The 18,155-nt window shown below is 34.5% G+C and overlaps 1 protein-coding gene across 15 annotated transcripts in view; it reads right to left on the bottom strand.

Annotated features, from left to right (window-relative positions):
• DENND1B (DENN domain containing 1B) overlaps nucleotides 1–18,155 on the bottom strand; it is a 287,699-nt gene that overhangs the window by 170,120 nt on the left and 99,424 nt on the right. For 12 of the 15 annotated variants that reach the window (XM_064273444.1, XM_064273448.1, XM_064273449.1 and 9 more), the window contains 2 exons: nucleotides 6,552–6,601; nucleotides 4,379–4,498 (listed from right to left, as the gene is read on the bottom strand). The exons of the other annotated variants lie outside the window; for them this stretch is intronic. In XM_064273444.1, the coding sequence (XP_064129514.1) occupies nucleotides 4,379–4,498; nucleotides 6,552–6,601 (170 nt within the window). The remainder of the gene's footprint in view (nucleotides 1–4,378; nucleotides 4,499–6,551; nucleotides 6,602–18,155) is intronic. 15 annotated transcript variants of the gene reach the window in all.

The following is an 18,155-nucleotide window of genomic DNA, read 5'->3' as shown; positions in this document are numbered from 1 at the left end:
GGTGGCACAAACAGTTAAGCACTCAATTACTATTAATCAAAAGATTGGCAATTCAATCCTACCTAGAGAAGCCTCAGAAAGTCTAGAAATATACTAAAATATCACCCACCCCACCCCAGTGCCACTGAAAACCCTATGGAGCACAGGTCTACTCTGAAACACATGGGGTCATCATCAGTTGGAATAGACTCAATGGCTATTGGTTTGGTTATTTATAGTTCTACCATCTCAGAATTTTAGAGCAGATAAAACTGATTAAAATGATTTTTGCTCATTGCAAAAACGAATGAATGGGGGTATATCCCTCTAGACTTTTATAAGTATATGCAATCATATATTAACTTATAAATATTCATGTATCAGCTACTTTTAAAATATATGCATGTAATTTGTACTTTAAAAACATAACATACTTTTTTTTTATATAGATATTACTTTGAAACTTTTCATCATTTCACAACACACCATGAACATTTCTTCAAGCCATGGACTGTGTGTGTGCATAAAATTTTCCTAGTTGTTACATAATTTTCTATTCTGCTAGTTATTCATTCATTCAACAAGTATCTATTAAGAGCTCATTATGTGCCAGGCACTGTTGTAGGCACTGGGGATATATCAGTGAATGACAGAGTCAAAAATCTCTGCCCTCACTAAGCTACCTGGGGTGTGGGTAGGATGTACCATAATATACCTAATTAACGCCCCATCGAGGGTCATTCAGGTTGCTGCCAATTTTTTTGCTATTATAAACTGTGTTGTTATAAATAACTTTGTTCACACTTTTCTGATCCCTCTTAAGAATATTTCTGCGATTTAAATTCCTGGAACTACAATTACCGAGTTGAGGAATATGAAATTTTAAAATCTAATAGATAAGGTTACACCATTTTATAGTTCTACAAATAGCACATGAAGTCTGTTTCCCCTCACGCTTATTAACAACAAATATTTTCATTTCTTCCAATCTTAACGTGCTCATTTCTTTTACCTTGGACAGGCTGAGCATCATTCACAGGTTCATATGCTGTTTATTATGTCCTGTGTGAATGTTATTCAGATGCTTTACTTATTTTTCTATTGGATTATTTTCATTTGTTTATTAACTTTAGATAAATATGATGCATTGTGGTTATTAACCATCTATCACAGTGGTTGCAAATACCTTTCTACCAGTTTATTGTTCATATTTTAAATTTCTTTTTTACATTCAACACCAAACCAAAATTTTATCATAATGTTGCCAAATATGTCAACCTTTTTGACATTAGGCTTTCTTGTTAGGCATACAAAGGCTCTCACCATCATAATAGTTCAAAATAGTAAAAAGTAAATACAGTAAAAAAAAACCAAAGGGATTTTCTTCCATATAGTTAGAGTTTTATCCTTCCTTTCAACAATCATAAACATAAACCTATAGTGGTGAAGGACCTCATCTAGTTTGTGGACAAACCAGGACCAAAAAGGTCATTATTCCTCTCACTACAGCTCTTGAGATTTGTCAAGATTATTTTCAAAGAGATACATTATTTTCAGCTTATAAAAATCTATTTTCATAACTAGAAGAGCTTTCTGAATAAATTGCTGAATTTCATTATACTAAAATTCTCTAAATTAGTTGTTCTCAAAAAAGGCCTTAGCACACTCTCTTTTAGGACAAAGATTGAGATACACCATTACAATCTTAAAATGGCAATCTTTTTCCAATTTACAAAAACAAGTTAGACAATAAAAATTTTCTTACATAAAGAAAATCTATTTTTCTCATAAAGCTTTGAAGTCTACTATTTCTTACCTATTATGAAAGCAATGTCTAATGAGAAAAATAAGTGAACAAATGGAATTTGGTACAAAAAGAATATTTTTTAAATTAAAGGTAAAAAACAATAATGCCTATTGTGGAAGATTTTCTTTAATGGAATGCATGCTTTTGTTTGAGGCTTTATATTACAATAACATAATAAAACTATATTTTCTCCTGGTATAAAAAAATTTTTTTTTTTTCTTAAAAGTATTCCTAATTCAAAGAATACTGAAATATTCAGGTACTCTTCCACATATACAAATTTGAGAACCACAGATAAAAATAACTTGACCACTGAAATTCAGGACCTGTTTCCTACAAATTAATAACTGGACTGTGGATATGGACACTCTACTAATCTTTCAGTCATTTATCAAAATAGCTATAGTTCGTATTTTACATACGGATTCTGAACTAACAAAGGCTTTCCTATGTTTAAACAGAAATTTTTAAGAATGTTTATTCTATAAGCACATTTACAGAGACTATTCTAAACATTCAAAAACTGTTTGCCAAGTACTAATAGGCTGAATGTATTCAGAATGTTTTAGGAGTACAAAACAAAGTTTCAGACTCTAATTAAAAATAATATCAGGAATTCAGTTTGGAAGCAGTGAGGTAAGCTGTAAAATGCATATTAAAATACTATAGAAAAATGATGTTTATACCTCTCGAATGGTTCAGAAAAACAACAGCAATACTAATAAGAGATAGCAAGTGAGAGAGCGTGTGTGAACGTGGCAGAGGGGAGAAAAAGTGCATGTTATCAACTAGTGAATACAGGTGATGGGTACACAGACTTCATTGTACTATTCTGGCAATTTTTTTTTGTAAATTTGAAAAAAAAATTTAATGAAAAGTTTTAAAAAATCATAGAGAAAAATTAGAAAGCACATCCAGCTTTGGTCTTTCTGCTAGGGCAAACCCATCCTGAGCAGGGTACATGAGGTTATGCTCCCGTTTCAACTGGAGCCTCTGAACTTTCAGCATGAAACTGGATGATAAAAGGAGCTCCCCAGCACCCATTCCCCACACTGCCACACCCACCCCCACTGCTTAACCAGCCTGCTCCAAATTAAAAGAATCAACCCATGGTTTGAAGCATTAACACTCCTCTAGATAAAAGCACACGTTTTAAATGCAATTGTTATCCAGATGAAACGCCGTGCCTAAAGAGAGAACGGAAGCATATTCACTTCCCATTCCTTATGAAGCAGTTAAACATTTACTTTTGAATAAAAATTAAAAAATTTCTCCTACCTTAACAGACACCCTGAGTAAATTAATAACCTAACTCTCAATGAATGATATAAATGTCATTAAATAACAAATGAACAGAGAAGACATTCATTTTACACAGTTTTCCTTGCACTATTTTAATTCATAAGTTAAATATTTCTTTTCCTATAAGCAAGAGCCCTGGTTGCACGGTGGTTAAGCGCTTGGCTGCTAACCGAAAGGTTGGTGGTTTGAACCCACCAGCTGCGCTGCTGGAGAAAGATGTGGCAGTCTGCTTCTGTAAAGATTACAACCTTAGAAACACTATGGGGCAGTTCTATTCTGTCCTATATGGTCACTATGAGTCAGAATCCTATATGCATTTCTAGAGAATCTAACTTGGTCAATGTCTATATCACAGAGTCCTATTTTAATAGAATATATTTGGACTTTTGGTTCACCAAGACATTTCATAAAAAAGTTAACCTTTGGGACACTTCCTTCTCACCAGCTAGCGACCCAGATCCTAGGTCCACAGACAGGAGACTCACTCTTAACTGCCTACTGAGGAAAAGCAGTTAATACAAGCAATTAATTGACAGGACCGGCAGGTACTGTGAGCAGAATGGCAGGAACTGTGGCAAACTGGAAAGGTCGTGCCACAATGAGAACCTGCTACTTAGTTCCAGCTTATTGCTGCCATGGGGCAGGATGGGGCCGGAATTAACAGGTATTCCCATTTCTTAAAAGCAATCAGAAATCTGAATTTTACGCAAAACTTCCCAAAATATGTAAGGTTAGCAACATCTCAAAATTTTTAAGACACCATATGGCCAAACTAAGCACCTCTAAACATCTCTTCCCAGGTTCACCAGTTTGTAACATTGCCTTAAGGCAGGAAAACTTTTCGAAAATTCAAGTTCTGGTTCAGTGATAGAAAATGGTGCACATGAATCTAATTGAGCTTTTTTTTTTTTTGCATCCTATTTAATAGGTGAAATTCATATATTAGTTATTTAATTTTAAAAAATAAACGAAAACTAATCTTTATTAAAGTCAGTTCTTTCCAAGAAAAAGCCTATGTTACTGGTAAATTTTTTAATTAAATTGATGCTGTATATATCTGTATATGCACACATATGTATATGTACGTGTGTGCGTGTACGTGTGTGTGTGTGTATATGTACACATATATATATAAGAAAATTACTTTCAACTTACTTGGATTTAAAAAAATTAAAAAGAAAGCACCCAAATTATAGGGTTTTAGTTTTTTAGCATCCCAAGCAAAGTACAAAAGAAAGAAATAGCTAATCCACTTTGCATTCAATTTTTTTTTTTACTATAAATACTCACCTAAGGATGCATAAACAAATTTTGCCTCCTGATGTGAGCCTGCAGAATCCAAATCTCTGTTTACTTTCAATGTCTGTTAGTACAAAGGTAAAGTGCTGTCCAACTTGATTTTGAGACACCCTAAAATACAGTAACATTATGAAACATTAAATCTTGTGTGAGAATTTTCTTAAAGAACAAAGAAGCAAGAACAAATCTATATGTGGCATCGGTTTTAACCTTTCCAATCAGCTGGTTCTCAGAACCAGAACAAAGTTCTCAAACTAAAATGAATGTGATATGTGTAAAGTAAATCACGGGCCAAACATCAAAATAAGTTGCAGTGCTTCACAGACCAAGCAATTCAGCATATACTAATCCCTTTTTAGGAAATCACATGATATTTTGCCCTATGTTTCCATAGGCCTAAAAACTCTAACAAAATATTTTATAAATTCTTAAAACATTATCACTGAAACTCTGGAAGAGAGAAACTAGACATGGTGAATGAGTCCTTTGGCTCAACTCGCCTCTTTTCCTGATGATTCTAAGACTGCTTAGAGAGGAAACCATGTTGTTTTAGCATCTAATGTTCACCACCACCACCAACTCTGTTTAATTACTTCTTCTGTTGACATTCTCACCCAATAAAGTACCATACAAAACAACATTGGCTTTTTTTTTTTTTTTTGGTGGTTTCTTTTAGAGCTACCATGTACTGGGGAATAAATTTCCAAGTAAAAAACAAAAATGTAACTTCTAAAAAAGCTTACTGGCTGAGCCGTAAAGAATTTTAGCTAGTCTTGAACTAAGTATCATATTACCATGATACTGCAGTGTTAGGTTCAATATAATAATTATACTGAATCTTTATTTTGATTTAAAATATATATTTCCTGGTTATATTGGCTATAATCTCCCCATGAGACACTCATAACTGAACATCTGCTTCCTTGTCCTAAATTAAAATTCCCATGGACCTGAATTCTGATTTTGAAATAGCCATAGGGAATATGAAACAGGAATTAAGTTACCTTTACTCCCAGTGTGCTGATACTACAAATGGTTTTTAATTGCCAGGAAACATTATGCTTCAAATGGTAAACATTTAACGGAAGACTTTTAAGTGGACGCTTTTTTAAAAAACTTTTATAAACAACTGCAAAAACATCCCCCCAGTGCCAACTGTGCCCTTTTGTGCCCAATGTTCAGAATATCCTTTTGTAGATTTTCTTCATTTTATCCCTACTATTTATTTGAAAACAGCAACCTTAGGGGGGCAAGACTGATTGCCCCCAGGTGAGATAAAACATGGAGTACTATTCATCAGCAACGCCTCTTAGTATCAACTATCCCGTCATTCAGAAGGCTTTTCCTTTGGTCTAGTAAAATTTTAGATTCTGACTAATCTTTACTTGAGCAAAATATTTCCCTAAAATCAAATTTTCTTTGAAAAACTCCTCATAACACACCCTTTAAAAAACTGATAACAGGGTGTGAAAATCACATGAAAAACAATAAATGATCTCTTATTATGCTCAAAGGACTATATACTCTGTTCAGTTCCAACTAAACATAGGTAACACTCTTGCTCAGTATTTGGTCAGTGAAATGCAAACATAATGAGATTTTCAGTATTGCTAGGAGGGTTTCCCTGTATCTTTCTATAATATTGCACTATTTCTATAAAGCCATTCTTAGGACACAACTAGCTATGAGTTTCACAATATCACTCAGATGATCTTTTCAATTGGGGTAAAGTGAGACAGAAACCAGGATATATACAGCTAATGTTTAAAAACATAATTCTAAGGCTTTGATCAAGAACATATATAGATATACATAGATATAGATGTTTGTGTATTTAGACTTAAATACATCTATATAGATATAGATATAGGTATTTTCTCCCCTGTTAGTGCTTACAATGTGTACCTGAAAAACAAAGGAAGGAAACAACCTATTGGCAGTGCTGCTTTAAGACTTCTCAGTGGTCACAGCAGACAAAACAAAAGACAAAATGATTTAAAAGACTCCTTCATTCCAAGTATTATTTAATTTTGAATCTCTGGCCTTGTTTGTTAGAAGCAGTGAAGATAACGTATATTGCATTTTATGAAAAAGCTCATGTAATAATTTTAAAGTGTACACTAAGATGGGCTAGAGTTATTTGAAATGATAACTTATACTGTACCTTTCAACATCAAAGGGGAAACAGAACTTTGGCACACTCTGTAGTACTTCCTACAAATGCAAATTAAAAAAAAAAAAAGAAGCTTTAGAATATTTTTAAAGATGCAGTTAGAACTTTTTCGAGATTTTTCTAGGAAGAAAAAAGGTTTCCCCCCCACCCCCTTAAGAAAAATAGCACAGGTTCCTAGACTGAAAGAATTGATTATTAAAAAGGAATTAAGTTTGTGCTTTGGCAGATTGCACTGACAATGCCACGGAAACCCCAGGAGGGAAAGGCCTGGCCTGAAGGGTATTAACACCCTTCACATCCCCGCTGGGATTCCCTTCAACAAGGCCATATGGATTTTACAAGAAGCACTGCACCATATGGGTAAGCTACGTCTGCTGCTACTTGTACCACTGACTAGCCACAGGGACTTCTGACAGATCCTGGCTCAAAAATATAAATGTTGTTTCAATTAAAATGCAGGCAGAGAAAAGGGAATGAAGCTGGCAGCAGAATGAATTACTGAGAGGTATTTTTTTTTATATAACAACTCTACATGTTCCACAGTCAAACAGTTTAAAAAAAAAAAAAGAAGACTTTCTAGAGCTAAAGAGATAGTCATTTATAAGGTTCCATCATTGATAAATTCAATTACAGTAACATTAAGTTTTATCTCAAATAATACTCTTAAAGAAATGTGAATCTAAAGGCAAGACTTTAAAACAGCACAGCTTCTACTTTGTGTACTTTAAGAACTGCCTAATACGAAAATCAATGTTTTAATAAATCACAGAACATAACCTTACAGAACCTTTGAAACCTATAATGATTCTGTAGTCATCATAAAATAATGTGAAAGTTTTTGAAAATCATACCTATTAACGATTATAGCAAAGTACAAATAACTGTCAGCCATTTGACAAAAAACAGAAAAAGATCTATTTCCTTATATCTAAAAAGCAACTTAAAATTAGCTGCAACTCAAAACTTAAACTTTAAAACTGAAGTTAATATCATACAGGTTCCAAGCTAGGTAATTTTACAAGACAAAGCAGAGAATTATGAGGATGTTTCCTATTTAGGGGGAAAAAAAAAATCTTCACGCAGCAGTACCCACTCCTTAAAAAAAGAAAACGAAAAAAAAGCTTTGCCTACTATCTTTTTACCAATAAAACTTACATCAGAGAAATCACCAATATCTAAATATTTAACTTTACACATAAATATAATATTGAGTGTTTTAAAATAAAATTTCTCACATTCTTTTAAAATATAGACTGCAATAAGGCATCAATTAAAAATAAAACATTGTAACAATACAACAGCAATACCTAGGAAAGCTTCAAGACCTTAACCACCGAAGAAGAAAGAAAAGCATCATCAGAAAAAACTGCCTTCTATCTTTAGGGCAGGGTCCCCTGATTTGCTTATGAACATGTACCTTTCAAAGAATGAGCACGGATTCCATACTCAGAGGAAGCTAACTGTATAACTACTGGCAATATTTTGTTAAATGTAATTAAAAGAGCCAATAAACTTGAAATAACAAATTATTAGACTGAAAAATAGTTCATTACACAAGAGAACAGTTCATTTAACCATTGCTTAATCCTCATCTTGAAGCCATTTATCATGTTAGATATAATTCCTACAAAATTATAGAATTTCTGTGACACTAAAGAAAATATATCCAAAATTCAATGCCCACCTCTAAATAAACCCAAATTAGTAATATATTTCACAACAATTTTAAGACTTAAAGAGAATGCTTCCCAGTTAAATGTCCAATCTTTCACACCCTCCCCCCTCCCTTCCTTCCCAACACACATGCACACACTTCTGCAAAACAGCCTCAGCTCGCTTCCCAACTGGCAGAAGCATCCCTCAGGGGACAAGTCTTTAAACCTCCGCGCTCTTTAAAATTCAACCAGCCAGCAGGTCTATAGACTAGTGTATAAACAGTATAGACAAAAAAAATCCTCTCTCAGCTTATGTCAGTGACAAAGCAGCTCAGCAGTTGACTATTTCTCCCTTGACAGTATAAGCTGGGTTTACACAGATCAATAGCTGGAAGTCCTACCTAGCTCCCAGGGCTCGATTTTCTTCCTTAATTACAGGTGCTATTTAAACTGAAGTTAAAAAAGAAAAGAGAAAGAGTTGGAGGAAAGAATAAGATGCATGCAAATTGCTTTTTGGATCCTTTTGGTAATAATTGTTCACAGAAAATTGTACTTATTGGAAAAGTGTTAATAAAGGCTGATCTTTCTACCATTGAGTGTTTTTGATATCACACACACATACATACACAAAAAAATTCTAGGTTGGCATTCAGAGATTATGTGATAGGTTTAGAATAACGCTCCTCAGAAGTTATCAGCTTCCCTTTTTTCTATAGGCTGTTGTTTTTAAGAGAAATACCTGATTTTCTTAACAATAAAAATTCTTTGGGTTTTCAGAATCTTCGTATTTCTCCAAAATATTTTACTTTTATACAAAAAAAGAGCATATTCACTAACACATGGCAAATGTTAAAAATCAAAAGTAGAAAAAAAACACAAAATTATAAATAGCAAAATACAAGGGATAGTAATCTTTATATATCTGTATATGCCATTCAAACAACAAATCTATACTCATATTAATGACTGGAACAAAGACTGATGAAAATTTATACATTGATTTTTGGTCCCATATCAACGCATCTCTACTAATAAGCATTATAACCAAATTAATTCTGTAAGAAGAGAGTAAATTGCTAGTGTTAGAGTGGTACATTAACTCTTTATCCCAGGAGGTTACCATTCAGCACTATAAACTCATCAAAGAAAAAGGGAAATAAGCACTTAAGAATCATTTTTTTTAATATGTAAAGTTTACCTCCTGATCAAATTTGAATAACTACAAGTATCTGAGAATTTCTCTGAGAAGAAATGGTATTGATGAAATGAGATATGTCATTGTTGATATCCGTAATTGTTTTTCCTCCTCCTCAACTGTTCTTCTCCCACCTTACACTGAAACACTGGTGTTCTCTGAGTCCAGTATTTTCCTCTCTACCCTTCTTAGTATTGTCTACTGCCAGAGCAATCTCATCTATACCCATGATTTCAACTATCATTGCTGATGAGTAACTACCAGATTTCTGAGTCTTGTTGTTTAAACATTTCTGTAACTCCAAAGACTGTATGTCTACTTACTAGCATCATTTTCTTACATGTTCCCCAGACACTTCAAACTTAAAATGTCCAAAACTGAAATCATTCTTTTAGGTATACTTACCACCAAGAATAGCAGTACTATTTACCCTGTTACCCAAACCAAAAACATGGGAATCCTTCAGACCCTTCTCTTGCCTTGATCATCATACATAATTGATCATCCACCAAGTTCTATTATAATACAATTTCATAAGTGTCTTGCTCCCATGGTTCTCAATGGGAGGGTGAAGAAAATTGGAAAGACAACGGGAAGGTATCAGAGTCACTTGGGAGTTATTCAAAACAAATTTGATCATCTACACTCAGACTCTGTTCCCACCTGGTCCCACAAGAACCCTGAGTCTTTAACTTCAGTTGGAATACCAACTCTAATTAGACTAACTATGTAAGTTAGGATGCTTGCCATATATGTTGCTACTGTTGTTAGCTGCCATCAAATCTACTCTGACTCATGGTGACCCTAGGTACAACATAACAAAATGTTGCTCAGTCCTGTGCCATCTTCATGATCATTGAGAGGCTTGGGTCTACTGTTGTGGCCATCGCGTATGCCTTCCAACCTACGTGGCTCATCCTCCAGCATTATATTGGACAATATTTTGTTGTGATCCATAGGGTTTTCACAGGCTAACTTTCAGAAGGGAACTGCCAGACCTTTCTTCCTAGGCTGTCTTTGTCAGAAACTCTGCTGAAACCTGTCCACCATGGGTAACCCTGTTGATATTTGAAATACTCGTGGCATAGCTTCCATCATCATAGGAACACACAAGCAACTGCAGTAAAACAAACTGACAGATGAGTGGTGGCTGACATATACAAGGAATAGTTACTCTCTCATACCAAGAAACAAGGCAGACTTGTTCCGGGGCTGGTTAACTCAGCATCCTCCTCAGTGACTCAGGACCCACTGTCCTTCTGCTCTGCTGTCCTGAGTTCATCAGCTTTGTCCTCAACTACCTCTACTCTGGGTCACAAAATGAGATGCCAGCGTTCAACGGTGAAAGAAGTATTGCTTTCCGTGAGTCTCTTTTATCAGACGAAACCATTCCCAGAATTCCCACTGGATGACTTTTCCATTATATGTCATCGGCCAGAAGATCATAAGCCACTCCTAAACTAGTCGCTGGCATGGAAAATGGTTATCTATGCTTGAAGGCTAAGTTAGAGGAAAAGCCATCATTGAAACCCACTCACTTTCCACTAACCATGACACATGTAACTAGAAAGAAGCTTTCACGAAGCATATTTTCTTCTGTAAGGCTTCTTAAAATAATATTACTCAGATAAGAATTAAACGTATATTAAAATTCTCAGGAAAAATATAACACGATATTACATAAGTCAGTTTTCAAATACGCATAATCTTATTCTTGTAAGTAACACTTTCAGAATAATTTTGCAGCACCAAGGTGGTTACTTGTCAATTCTGATTTGATTTTCACAAAGACCAGGAATATCTAAAAGGTGATTACTTAATTTTGAACAGCATCTCCCAAAAGAAATGAGAATTAACTAATACCATGTATTCAGTCAACCTATTTGTGCAGTAATATACTTTTTTTTCCTCAAAAGAAACATACACTGAGCTACTTAGCCACGAGCAGGTTGCGCAGTGCAGAGCTGAGATTCCCTAATTGTGTGCTGAAATGTTAGAGGGCACCACAGCAAACTTTCTGGGGCGCTACAAGGTATTTTACATTTTCAAGGAAAACACAGTTATATACATTTTCCAGCAAACACGACACGAAATACAAGCTCAAGGTAGCTCACATTGCAAGATTAGATTGTACTACATTCCATTCAACGAATTCACATCACTGCCATGTTGAGGTTTCAGTGGTTGCTCTGATAAACAACAGTGAAAAAAAATCAGTATGAAACAGAAACCTGAGTTCAAGATATCCAAATTCAAGGGAATAAGGACTATAGCTTAAAAAAAAAAAAAAAAGAAAGCCTCAGTTTTATACCTTGAGAGTTTGAGGTATCTTGGGAACATTCCAAATGTGATGCCACAAAGTACATAGACATCTAATCATGGAGAGCCTACAGAAATGTCAAAACTACAATTGTGGTTATTTAAGAATAAAATCAAAATGTTTGTTATCTTTCACTTTATGTGTATTTTTTTTTCAAGCAGCTATTAAATTGTTGGGATGTAAAAAGTTCCTTGGCCCTAACTACTTAATACACAGAACTGGTAACCATTTTTTCTGGCCTAGGGGCACCATGATAAAATTACTGAGACACTCAGGGCACCACAGGCCAAGAAAGTCTGGGAGCTGCTACTATAGAAAAATGAACAGTGAAATATCATTAAGAGTCTTGGGTTATATCTCCTCCATCAGTCTGAACTTCAGCTACCTTACCTGTTTGACGAGCATAATACTATCTTGAATACCTCAAAGTGTTGTTTCATAAACATTTAACTTAGAAAACTCACAACACAGTTAAATGTAAGTCATTAGTGCAGATACATCTGTAGCTCAAAACCAGTGAGTACACAGCCTAATTCTTCAGACCTGAGGTCCTAAGGGAAGGTGTCCACTCAACTCTACATCCACTGCACATTGTCCTTCCTCTACTTTTACTTCTCCAAGAAGAACTTTCCAAACATATCAGGGAAATGACGAAATGAGTCAAACTTGCAGAAATGGTCTAAAATCTGGGTGACATCTGAGCAAGTATGCAAAAGTCTCAGTTTCTAATCAAATATGTAGCTATTGAGCACCTGTGACACTAATTACAAACCATCATCATCAGTGCATATTTATAGACTATTTACAGTTTATATATAATATCTTTCTGTTTTTCTACACTGTTCTTTTTACAACATTTAAGGACAGAAAAATTCTTAGCTCTGAAATATGAATGTTTATGTAAAATTTTACAATATTATGTTAGATTAAAACAAAACCATAAAAACTCTACAAAATGTATGATCTGTAATAACTAAAATTTCAAGTTGTAGAGAAGGAATTATATATAACAAAAGTATACATAATTATTAGGAAATGCTTCAGGTTCCAAGAGAAGTGAAACTCACTCTGGCACTAAAATACCCAACACAGTGGTTAAAAAAAAAAAAAAAGACATACACAATTCCCACACTCATAATTGACTTAGTCATTTTTAATCATAACGAGGCTGTGTGAAACCTGCAACATTTTTTAAAAGCCTAATTGTTCGATAGCATTTCATGCAATCGATTAAATTCAACAGATTTATTTATTCACCGGCATATTTACCTACACATGCTTAGATTAGTGAAAGTCTACAGGAACATTATAGACATAGAAGGATGACAAAATGTATATAATTGGAACACAAATAAGATAGCATTCCCTGATGGTGTAAAGCCTTGTATAAATGTCTTTAAATGACATCTATGGAGCAATATATTGTCCTTTGAAATCATCTTGGTGCCATAATCCTCGTTTGCTACTTCATTCTCTTACTGGATTTTCAAAGAATGCCTGAATCATCCATGTTTTTGGCATCAATGAACCATGTGCTTTAACCTTAAATTAAGGAGTCCTGGTGGTACAATGGTTATGCACTCGGCGGCTAACTAGAAGGTTGGCAGTTGGAACCCACTAGCGGTTCCACAGAACAAAAGATCTGGCAATCTGCTCCCATAAACATTAAAACCAAAACCAAACCTAGTGCCATCAAGTCGATTCTGACTCATAGTGACCCTACAGGACAGAGTAGATCTGACCCATAGAGTTTCCAAGGAGTGCCTGGCGGATTCAAACTGCCGACCCTTTGGTTAGCAGCTGTAGCACTTAACCACTATGCCACCAGGGTTTCCCCATAAATATTACAACCTAGAAAACCCTATGTGGCACCTCTCCTCTGTTCTATAGGGTCACTGTGAGCAAAATCAGCTTGACAGCACACAACAACAACCTTAAATTAAAACAAAAAATGAAGCGCTAACACGTTTTTCATGTTTACTTTTTCTTTCTTAAAATTTAAGCAACAAAAAATATGCATTAAACACACAACCCATTAAATGATGAAAATCAATTAAAACAATATTATAACTAAGATTCTTCCCTTGGGGAGAAATAAAATGGATAAATAAATATAGATACTCATAAAGCTTTAATATAAATAATATCCTCAATTAACTCACCCAAACTTTCTAAAAGCTTTGATCATTCACCAATTACCTACCTACACAGCAAGGTTTCTGGAGAGAGTCTTCAATTTTCATCTCAACCTAAAAAAAAGTAACAAATTTCCCAAGTCTCCTTGTTTAAATATTGATCAAGCTACAAGCTAGTTTTATGATTCCAGAAGAAAAAATTTATTCTTAGTAAAATATAAAGGAAGATGATTCTTTTCATTCGAATTGAATAGTAAACAGCTGCTCTAGGTATGTCAAATATATACAAGGTCATGCCATCTACGAATGGGGATAATTTTCCTTCTTCCTTTCCAATCTGGATGTCTTTTATTTCCTTTTCTTACCTAACAGAACCTCCAGTACAATGCCGAACTGAAGCCTTAAGAGTGCACCTAATAAGAGCTTAGTATCCAGAATATATGAAGTACTCTTAAAACCAAATAATGATTAAAAAAAAAGTTCAAGAAGGGTTTTTCATTGTAGGACCCAATAAATTTACAGAAACAGTTTAAAATATATTTTTTCTTAAACCAACAAAAAAAAAAACTGATAATCATTTCAGTTTGGGATTTTAAACATGGATGTTAAATGTTTATACACAAATATAACACTGGCTACAATATTTTTAACAATCTTCCATTTATAAATATATTTATCATAAAACCCACCCAGTGCCATCGAGTCGATTCTGACTCATAGTGACCCTACAGGACAGAGTAGAACTGCCACATAGAGTTTCCAAGGAGTGCCTGGCAGATTCGAACTGCCAACCCTTTGGTTAGCAGCCGTAGCACTTAACCTCTACTCCACCAGGGTTTCCCAATACTGTGAATAATCTTTCATTGATAAATAAACCTAAGTATACTGTATAATTTGGTTCAATATCTGAAGCTATGTAATATGCTTTTGGTCTTGTTTCATCAGACTCAGCCTTAGTCCTCTAGTGTAATATATTTTTAAAAATTACAATCATTCCAGATAATTAAAGTATAAATAAAACCTGAACTTACTTTTCAATAACTATATCTCTGTACAATCGCCCCCCCCAAAAAAACTAAAATAATCCTACACAAGCCCAAGAATGTAAGTATAAATATCACAAATCGATATAATTTTAGTAAGGTAAATTTCAAATACACAATTCTACGTAAGTTTTTAATCAATATAAATATTAATTTTTATGTAACTAATTCTATAACAGTTCAGTAACAATCAGTCTACACTGGCTGAACAGAGACAGAGAAATGAGTATTCCGTATCTAAGGACATATGTCTCCATATAAAGTAACAACTATGTCAACCAATGGCAACTGGTTAGGCTGGGTAGGAACAAAAGCCCTACCATGTGACTAAATCAAAAACCATCAAACCGGTTGTTGTCAGTCGATTCCAACTCACAGCAACCTTGTGAATAGCAATTTCTTATTCTGATTCAGACTTCTCCTTACCTATCACACATTCTATAAAGACCTTCAAAGTGACCTACACTAGAAACATGAGGGCAAGAGTACTAAGCACAAATTCCTCGCAAAATACATACGCTAATAGCATTTCAAGGGTACTGTTCAAAAATCTTAACAACTCAACAGGGTTATTAAATCAGGATACGTTTTATTAGAAGTGTCTCTTTGAGATACTTTTTAAACTTGGAGAATCTATTTTAAACTTAGAGCCAAGGAATAACTGACAGGATAACTGAACCCAATGGAGGTTTTTCTTTTGATTGTTTCTTTTATGTATTGTTTCAATCCAAAATAAATTTCTCTTTTGCCCCTCCTTAAATTCGGGGAAGCAACGTATATAAGCCTGTGAGTTCTAAAATTAAAATTGTTTAGGTTGTTAACTCTGATCAAGTTATTTTTCACTATCAAAATTAGAAATGAATTTTTATTATTGAAAGATTTAAATAACTGCTAAGAAGCAAATAGCTTCTGCGATAAAATGTAAAAAAAAGTTTACTGTGAAATGTAAATTTCAAGGACTTAGGTTCCATATGTATCAGTCTTAGACAGGTGATGAGCCCTCTGCAGTCTGCAGGCACTTTACTGTGATCTAATGCCAATTAGAAAGCCCAGGTTCGAAGAAGGGCAGAGTGACATTGCAAAAATGTATATATTTACAAAGAGATCGGTGGTTTAAAGACACGAAAAGAAAGTGTATTTAGAGACAAATGAGACTTCCGTGTTTTTTCGTCAAAAATTCTATTTACAAACTTCCTTCATATTTTTATCCCTAGATTAACACTACCTTTTAATCAAAGGTTTCAGTCAAAAAGATCCAAATCTTCCTAAACAATGACAATTTAAGAAGATGCCCTATCTTTCTCCCATGTAAACCCTCCCTACTGCCTTTGGACTAATCTAGCAACTCTTTGCTTCGTTCATCCCTATTTAACTGGTAACATCTTCTACATCAAAGGAAATCTGTAAAAAAAAAAAAAAAGAACACTGTCTATAATATTTATTTCCATAGATACTGTGATAGTTAGTCTTATGCGTCACCTTCTTTAGACTATATACCAGTTGTCACTGAGTCCATGCCAAATAATGGCAACCCCGTGCGTGTCAGAGTAGACCTGTGCTCCACAAGGTTTTCAATGGCTGATTTTTTGGACACAGAATTCAAAGTAAGAAGAGATTTATTTTTTAACAAATATTTACCGAACAACTAAAACATTTAAGGTTCTGTGTCCAGTGACCTACACCAAAACATTAACCTACTGATATATAATATGGTGGGAAGTGTTATACTGAGTGACTTATCTACCTCCTTTGAAAATTCTTCATACATTTTATATAGGCATTTAAGGACAGACATACAAATTAGAATATATTCAACTATTTCCATTTAACCACACAACAGAAGCAAAACTCTTTCAACACTACAAAGTCATAGAATGTTCTGTATTTTTACACAAGTAACGCATGCCTTTTTTTTTTTTTTCTATATCTGGTTGCCAACTGTGACCTCCCACCACCACTCCCTCCCCCAGCAAGGTATTTTTGTAAGCATGTCATGCTAATTTTTTACAGAAACACGTTAAAAAAAAAAAACTGGCATGGTGGCACTTACGAAAATACCTCACAGGGGGAAGGTGCAGTTGGCAAACAAACATAGAAGACTATCTGCACAAAGATACGGTATATCTGATGATTTCAATATGTACACGAAGCGTACTCTGGGCTACCACACTGGCTTCTTCTTTTGGATCAGAAACATGTTACACGGCCTCATCTACCCAGAAGGACTCTGACAGAATGGGAGAAAAATGTGGAACAGAACCTCAATTTCCAAAAAAAAAAAAGCAGACTTACTGGACCAGTTCAGACTGGAAAACCCACCGAGACTATTGCCCTGAGATATTCCTTAAACCTTGAACCAAAGCTAACCCCTGAGGTCACCTTGTAGCTAAATAACAGATTGTCTTACAAAAAAGTACCATGCTCCTTTAAAAAAATCACCTACATGACTGGCCCACAAAACAAAACGAGACTAAAGGGGCACACCAGCCCTAGAGGCAAGGACTAGCAGGCAGGAGAGGACAAGAAAGCTGGTAATAGGGAACCCAAGGTTGAGAAGGGAGAGTGTCGACATGTTGTGGGCTTGTTAACTAACGTCATAAAACAATATGGGTAATTAACTGTTTAATGAGAAACTAGTTTGTTCTGTAAACTTTCACCTAAACTACAATACGTTTTTTTTTTTTAATCACCTATATGAGACCAAATGGTCTACAATTACTTTAAAACAAAGATGAGAATATAAGTGGGCAGGGAAACTAGATTAATGGAAACGGAACAACCAAAACGGAAATAATGAGAATGTTCACACATTGTGAAGAATGTAACCAATGTCACTGAACAATCTGTGTATAAATTGTTGAATGGGAACCTAAACTTGTGCAAACCTTCACTAAAAATACAATAAAATATTATTAAATTAAAACACGTTCTAAGAGTCATGCCAACAGACATGTTTCAAACATTTAAGGGAGAGTTTATTTTTAAAAATTCCTTTTTCTTTCATGTACTTTTTCATCAGTTCATTTAATAAAGATTAATTACCATTTATATGTAAGGCACTGGCCAACTAAGGAATGGAAGTGTTTCTTGCTCTCTGCTACAACTTCCAATCAGCCCCTTCCGTCAACTGCCTCTGCAGAAGATATTGGTAATATCTTCTTAGGAAACATGTCCTCTTTCTACCACTGCTGTCTATAACAAAATTATGTTTTCTACTGTGTCAAATTTTGAAGCAATCTCTCTTTGT

Source organism: Loxodonta africana, chromosome 20 (assembly GCF_030014295.1).
Source record: "Loxodonta africana isolate mLoxAfr1 chromosome 20, mLoxAfr1.hap2, whole genome shotgun sequence".
In the NCBI taxonomy this organism is placed as follows: Eukaryota; Metazoa; Chordata; class Mammalia; order Proboscidea; family Elephantidae; genus Loxodonta; species Loxodonta africana.
Note: the sequence above shows the minus strand (reverse complement) of the source record. Positions and strands in the feature narration are given on the sequence as shown.